Source organism: Camelina sativa, unplaced genomic scaffold, assembly GCF_000633955.1.
Source record: "Camelina sativa cultivar DH55 unplaced genomic scaffold, Cs unpScaffold00626, whole genome shotgun sequence".
NCBI classification, from domain to species: Eukaryota; Viridiplantae; Streptophyta; class Magnoliopsida; order Brassicales; family Brassicaceae; genus Camelina; species Camelina sativa.
The window spans coordinates 7,129-15,148 of NW_010921769.1; the positions used below are offsets into that span (position 1 = coordinate 7,129).

General features: G+C 34.2%; 1 protein-coding gene across 1 annotated transcript in view; it reads right to left on the reverse strand.

The window, feature by feature from the left end:
* Positions 1–651: 651 nt before the first annotated feature.
* LOC109131590 overlaps positions 652–8,020 on the reverse strand; it is a 10,708-nt gene continuing 3,339 nt past the window's right edge. The window contains exons 3-6 of the mRNA XM_019242736.1: positions 3,336–3,455; positions 2,241–2,747; positions 1,547–2,155; positions 652–1,275 (exon numbers count right to left, since the gene is read on the reverse strand). Of these exons, the coding sequence (XP_019098281.1) occupies positions 652–1,275; positions 1,547–2,155; positions 2,241–2,747; positions 3,336–3,455 (1,860 nt within the window). The remainder of the gene's footprint in view (positions 1,276–1,546; positions 2,156–2,240; positions 2,748–3,335; positions 3,456–8,020) is intronic.

Sequence of the window (8,020 nt, forward strand, 5' to 3'; positions counted from 1 at the left end):
GATCATTTTTGCGAACGGCTTACACTTCTTTTGTAGACTCTCGTCGGTTCTACCGCTGTTTATGCTATCGTAAACTCGTAGCCTTCGCTGGACTAAGTCAACTTCGATGGCTACCCAATGGTTGTTATCGAGGTTGTATGGGAAGAGCAGGGTGTCTACGTCGTCAACCCACACCTTGTGTGTCATTCCGTATTTTGGCAGCCTTCCCACATACGTCTCAAAACAACCTTCTCCAAAAACCCATTTATTAGAGGCTTCCATTTGAGGGAATTCGAATGCCCACATACTAAAAAACACTGGATCGAGGAAAGCAATACGATCTGTTTTATATGGGAATGGCGTTTGCGTCCCCCTAATACGGAACATATGCATACATGTAACCATGTGCTGCAACATTAGTGACATCTAGCAGGCATTAGTATACCATAGTTAACTGCTTCATATGTTATGCTACGAAGCTTACCGCATCCCATAACCAACCGAATGTTATAGTTGGCCACAATTGTTTAGGGGTCAGGAGGCGAAAATAAAATTCGGCATTTCCAGTGCAAGGTACTTTAGCCCTGAATACCAAAATTAACAAATCAGTTATAGATCGTAGTCCTCAAATCCGAATATAGACACTAATTATATACAACTCTAAATGAAGACTTACAAATCATCAGTTAGGAAGGACATCAGCTTTGCAATTTTCTCAGGACATGCCTCAATAAAAGGATCGTACACTGCGGGAGATAGGACTACAATGTGGCTTTCACGTCGGGTAATTAATGCAACTCGCATTGATTCGTCATTAGGGTTTAACCCTATGTTAGTGCCCACTGGATCTACTAATAGAAGATCAAGCTCTCTTGATGGAGGAAACACCTTTTGTAACAAATATGCAAAATACCTGGCTTTCTCCTTATCTTTCAGTGTATGAGATGATGCAGGAGTACTGGTCTCCTCGTTTAAATCCACAACAGATTCAGACTTTCGATCCAACGAGCCAGGGTTACCACCACTTACCGGATGGATAACATTAATAGGAACGGGTTGAGCACCTGCTCCATCTACTTTGTCATTATACTTTGCTCTTTTATCACCTTCCTCTGTCTCACAACTCTGTACTCTTTTGCCACGCTGTACACTGTCTACCATCTGCTTTGGAATTCGCTCTACACTGTCCTCTGGTTCAATTTTAATACTCCCAGACCACATGACCTTATCCTTAATGGCTAACGGATTCCTAACACAACTAGCAACTTTATAACCATCCTTGTCCGAATGTTTTATCTGATATAGCCATGACTTGAAAAAAAAACATGTATTTGACGTTATATACAAGACATTTGAAATATAATATGACGCTGTTAAACTAGAGACAAAGTATACAAATTGCTAAATTGTGTGTACGAAAAAAATCATATATCAAAATAATTACAAAATTATACAACTTCATAATACTGAAATTGATATTGTTTCCTCGAATAGATAAATACAAAGACTTCATACTGAACAATAGATATATAATAACAATTTTATCAATACGGTAAGCAGATCATACCTCCTCTATTTTTGGTTCGTCATTTCTTAATGTACGAGGTCCTTGCATATGCGCTCCTCCATCCGTTGAGTTGATAACAACTTTCTTCAATAGTTGAACGTCACTCTCAAAGTTACCCATCCTACTCTCCATACCTTGAAGTTTGAACACAACTTCCGCTATTGCTCTAGAAAACGATATCTGAATATTATCCATTTTTGCCCCTAGTGTTTCAACCATAGTAAATAACCTTCCACTACCATCTTCACCCTGCACACCTGAATGCTTATCTCCAGACGCCTTCTCTGCTGAACATTTGTCCCCAACACTTTCTTTCTGCTCCTTCGCATTATTGGGGACATTACGGATGCTGGTTGGGGCTGTTTCAAGGAAATCATCGTCACTTACCCCTGCAACATGTTGCCTCCTCTCCCTCTTCTTCGTATGTTCCCCCTTCCTTTTTTTTACACAATCCCATTCTCTTTCATCCACTTCGCCATTGATCACGTCTAACAGCAGATTATCCAGTTTCTTCTTCAAACCTTCTCCTACACCATACACACAATACTGTCCTGGCCAATCTGGATATATGAACTCCAAAGGTTTAGGTACTAAATGCTTCACCTGAAGCTGCATTTCAGATACCATAACTTTTAATAATCTATCACAAAGAAAAAATGCAGACAAATAATGTATACGTAAATTGAAGGCATACCTCCCCATTATTAAGGAGTTTGCTCCCGGATATGAAGGCTTCGATATCCTTCCTTGGCCTCCCTCCTCTCCACCTTAACAGAGGCAAATCTACACCTTCTCTTACATTCCCGTAGCTAGCCCCCAGCACCTTCACGCTCTCAAATGCCCATATCAGCAATACATGGACACATCCATGGAGGGTATAAGCATTGTTAGGTAACCCAAGGACTTTGATGGAATCAACTAAACTCTTGAATCCAACCCTACCCCATTGAAAACTCTCAAATGCTTCTTCATTCAACGCCCTTTTAGCGTATTCCAGAGAAATCTGACTGTTCCTTGATAAACCAAGCACTCCAACATGAACAAGATACAACCGAGCTATCTGCGTCTTCATTTCATCAGACCACCCACGGCAGCTTCTCAAACCCTCAACTAGCTCCTCCCAGTTGGGTCCATTAAAAGCTTTCACCTTTAAAGCCGCCCATAAAGGTGTATGATCGACTTCAAACTCTGTTTCATCAATCTTCTCACAATTCAAACCACTAATTTCTTCATATTCATATAGAGAGAACCTCAGCGGCTTTCCTCCAACCAAAAACCATACCTCCGAAGGAATGTTTATTGCCAATTGATTGGACAATAGATAATGGATGGTCTTCCCACAAAACAGGTAGTCAGATTCGGCTAGATCCAATAGAACTCCCAGCTGCGAATTCTTTCTTATTTTGTCATACACCTCATCACCAACAAAGCCTTTCAAACCAGCAAGATTGGACAAACTACAATCGTGGTGCATGCTTCTCATCGGCAGTGGAAAATTACCAACCCCATACAACCTACTTGGATACCTCTTGCTTGACCCCATATCTACGACAGAAGCTTTAGTTTTGTTATTAATTCAATATCACAAAACATCTGTTGCTTAGATTAGCAACGAAGCAACATGAAGTCACACAAATATCTTCCGAAAAACAGAGCTCAACAACATACAGAAAACTAACATGAATTTTGTCAGAAATTACCTTCCACAAAATACAAGGCCTACTATGTAATACTCGAAATCTTAGAAAACAGTAAGCAATAGAGACTAAACCACGATATAGAAATTTACCTCATAGCAAATCGCTATATTTCTCTCCTCCTGTACTTCAAACCACCTCGCCGTCAACTCGCCGTCAGTGATCCTCCAGCCAAACGTCCTCCACACAGATTCTTTCACGCCGCAAGCTATCTAAAAATAGCCGATCTCAACCCAACTATCTTAAGACAAACAACACAAAGATTCAAGGGATCGACTTAGGTTTATGATCTTTTTATTTTCCCCTTTTAAGATCTTCATTTTAAAAGAGAATGGCATAAAACGTAATAAAACACACAACTCAGGTATACAAGTAATTTGCAAACTTTTATGTGTTATTCTAGTAAGACAGAAATCTCAACGTGTTAGTCTAGTAATAAACCTACTTTTATATAATATTCTAGGTAATTTCCCATAATTTTATTGTAAATAAATGTGTTTGTCAATTAATATAATAAAATCGGAAAATGAAAATAGGTGAAAAATGTAGTTTTCCCACATGGCCCTAATAATGGCTTGCATAGAAAATTTAAAACATCATATATTATGAAGAACAGAGAATTTGTTAGAAATGCCCGATACTTATTTCAAAAATATCATTTTTTGAACATTTTCATTTTTGCTTTCTTTTACACAACTACAATATGTTAAAAAAAATTTTTAAATAGTTTGAGTTCTCTATTTTTAATTTCGGGATAGTTTTTAGGATTTAAGGTTTAAAATTTAGTTATTTTGTAAATTAAAAAAGATATATTTACAAAATAGACAACATAAAAAAGTATTTTTGACAAATGACACAGAAAAATTGGTATTTTAAAAATGCCCCATTATAAATAACCGGACCAGTTTAACCCGAAATCACCGAGTCCCCAATATTAGGAATATTCATATATGTAAAGGAAGATTTGATTGATACAAATCTCTCATATGATTTGTATCAATCAAATCTTCCTTTACATATATGAACATTCCTAATACCCAAGATACTACTGAAATATGGTACCGACACTAAAAGAAAACATGCATTTTGGGACTATAGTTTGTCACTACTTATTCAGTCGCAAAATATAGCAACGTTTTTGAGACTAATTTGCGACGACTAAGCGACTACAAAAAAAATTGGAGAGAAAAACGTCGCTTATTAACGACGAGACATAAACGTCATAAAAGGGTCTCAAATAAGCGACTACATTAGGACGATTTTGCGTCGAAAACAAATTCGTCTCATAATGGTCACAATTTTGTGACTACTCTGTGACCATCTCTATAGTCGGTAAGGATAGACGCAAAAACGTCGCATATTGAGAACTTATTTGCGTCCACATTTTTTACCCATACCACGTAACAAAGTAGTCACAAATTGCGACTATATTGTGAAATATATCTGAAGACTTTGCGACTAACACCTGATTTAGCTACTCTTTAAGACTGTTTAGCCATTCTCTATATTTTTTATTTTGAAATTTCACATTTGAGATTCATCTACATGTTTAGGTTGAAGTTTATGCTTTGTTTTGCTCACCTTATCAATAATAACTTACTCAAAGTATTAAATTTCAATAACTATAAACTAAACATCCATAACTTCAAATTTTATCCTAAGTGTTACATGTTCTTTTATAAGAATGTGTTCCAATGAAGAAAAATCAAAACTAAGTAATGTAAACATTGTTTAACTAAATCTTACTATTACAAGTACTTTATTGTATCTACTATAAGTTCTCCTTAGTGATTTATATTGTTTATAATGTGTAGAATTCAAGATTTTTATTTTGTGACTTTAATAAGGTAGTCTTAAAATAGTCACATATTGCACAATGTTACGACTAAAGACTTTTGTCACTCTTTTGCTACTAATTTGAGACTTATTTTGCGACTATATTGTGACATATATCTGAAGACTTTGCGACTAACACCTGATTTAGCTACTCTTTTCAGACTGTTTAGCTACTGTCTATATTTTTTGTTTTGAAATTTCACATTTGAGATTCATCTACATGTTTAGGTTGAAGTTTATGCTTTGTTTTGCTCACCTTGTCAATAATAACTTTCTCAAAGTATTAAATTTCAATGACTGTAAACTAAACATCCATAAGTTCAAATTTTATCCTAAGTGTTACATGTTCTTTTATAAGAATATGTTCCATTGAAGAAAAATCAAAACTAAGTAATGTAAACATTGTTCAACTAAATCTTATTATTACAAGTACTTTATTGTATCTACTATGAGTTCTCCTTAGTGATTTATATTGTTCATAATGTGTAGAATTCAAGATTTTTATTTTGTGACTTTAATAAGGTAGTCTTAAAATAATCACATATTGCGACTAACTTGCCACAATGTTACGACTGAAGACTTTTGTCACTCTTTTGCTACTAATTTGAGACTATATTGCGACTATATTGTGACATATATATGAAGACTTTGCGACTAACACCTGATTTAGCTATTCTTTTAAGACTGTTTAGCCACTCTCTATATTTTTTATTTTGAAATTTCACATTTGAGATTCATCTACATGTTTAGGTTGAAGTTTATGCTTTGTTTTGCTCACATTGTCAATAATAACTTTCTCAAAGTATTAAATTTCAATGACTATAAACTAAACATCCATAACTTCAAATTTTATCCTAAGTGTTACATGTTCTTTTATAAGAATGTGTTCCAATGAAGAAAAATCAAAACTAAGTAATGTAAACATTGTTTAACTAAATCTTACTATTACAAGTACTTTATTGTATCTACTATAAGTTCTCCTTAGTGATTTATATTGTTTATAATGTGTAGAATTCAAGATTTTTATTTTGTGACTTTAATAAGGTAGTCTTAAAATAGTCACATATTGCACAATGTTACGACTAAAGACTTTTGTCACTCTTTTGCTACTAATTTGAGACTTATTTTGCGACTATATTGTGACATATATCTGAAGACTTTGCGACTAACACCTGATTTAGCTACTCTTTTCAGACTGTTTAGCTACTGTCTATATTTTTTGTTTTGAAATTTCACATTTGAGATTCATCTACATGTTTAGGTTGAAGTTTATGCTTTGTTTTGCTCACCTTGTCAATAATAACTTTCTCAAAGTATTAAATTTCAATGACTGTAAACTAAACATCCATAAGTTCAAATTTTATCCTAAGTGTTACATGTTCTTTTATAAGAATATGTTCCATTGAAGAAAAATCAAAACTAAGTAATGTAAACATTGTTCAACTAAATCTTATTATTACAAGTACTTTATTGTATCTACTATGAGTTCTCCTTAGTGATTTATATTGTTCATAATGTGTAGAATTCAAGATTTTTATTTTGTGACTTTAATAAGGTAGTCTTAAAATAATCACATATTGCGACTAACTTGCCACAATGTTACGACTGAAGACTTTTGTCACTCTTTTGCTACTAATTTGAGACTATATTGCGACTATATTGTGACATATATATGAAGACTTTGCGACTAACACCTGATTTAGCTATTCTTTTAAGACTGTTTAGCCACTCTCTATATTTTTTATTTTGAAATTTCACATTTGAGATTCATCTACATGTTTAGGTTGAAGTTTATGCTTTGTTTTGCTCACATTGTCAATAATAACTTTCTCAAAGTATTAAATTTCAATGACTATAAACTAAACATCCATAACTTCAAATTTTATCCTAAGTGTTACATGTTCTTTTATAAGAATGTGTTCCAATGAAGAAAAATCAAAACTAAGTAATGTAAACATTGTTTAACTAAATCTTACTATTACAAGTACTTTACTGTATCTACTATGAGTTCTCCTTAGTGATTTATATTGTTCATAATGTGTAGAATTCAAGATTTTTATTTTGTGACTTTAATAAGGTAGTCTTAAAATAGTCACATATTGCGACTCTTTTGCATCCGTACTGTTTTATTTTACGACTAGTGTGCTACTCTTATGCGACTGCTTTGTCACTATTCTTGCGACTGATTTACTATCTTGTTTTGGCGGTATATCTTCCCACCACTTATTAATCTAATTAATTTTGGCATTTTTTTCCCCCAATTATTTTGGATGCGACTGATTTGCGACTAAATTGCGACGTAGTTTCGTTATTAACTAGGCAAACCCATTAAAGGATTAAACACTTCTTCCTTCTTTTCCAATTCGATCTAGGGTTTTCGAGAGAAAACTTCTCAACTCAATCCTCTCCTTCTCTCAATCTCCTTCTCGATCTAATCTCTCAATAATCTCCTTCCTCTCCTTCTCGATCTAATCTCTCAATCCAATCTCTCAATCCTTTTCTTCTCGATCTAATCACTCAATTCTCTCCTTCCTCTCCTTCCTCTCATTCAATCTACAATGGGAATAACAGTTTGTCTTCTCATTTGTCAAAGTATTAAAGTTATTTGGGTAACCCTTTTTTGCGACTATTGAGCGACCATTACTGGAGTCGCAAATGGCATGTTTTCTTGTAGTGCGAGAGAATATAATAAGAAAAGTTATTTGCCTAATTGTTCTCAAAACAGAATCATAAAACCCTAGATGTAGAGACGACCAGTTCGAACCTAGGTAATATATTGTCATTTGTCAAGATATACTTAAAACCCTAGATTATTAGTTCCGCGTGATTGTGTCACTTGCAAGTTCTTGCTATATATTTTTGTGTGTACGTTTTAGGGTTTGAGTAATAACGGGTTTTTTTTTTTTTTTTTAAGAATAGAACGGGTTCTTCCTCTTTTTTA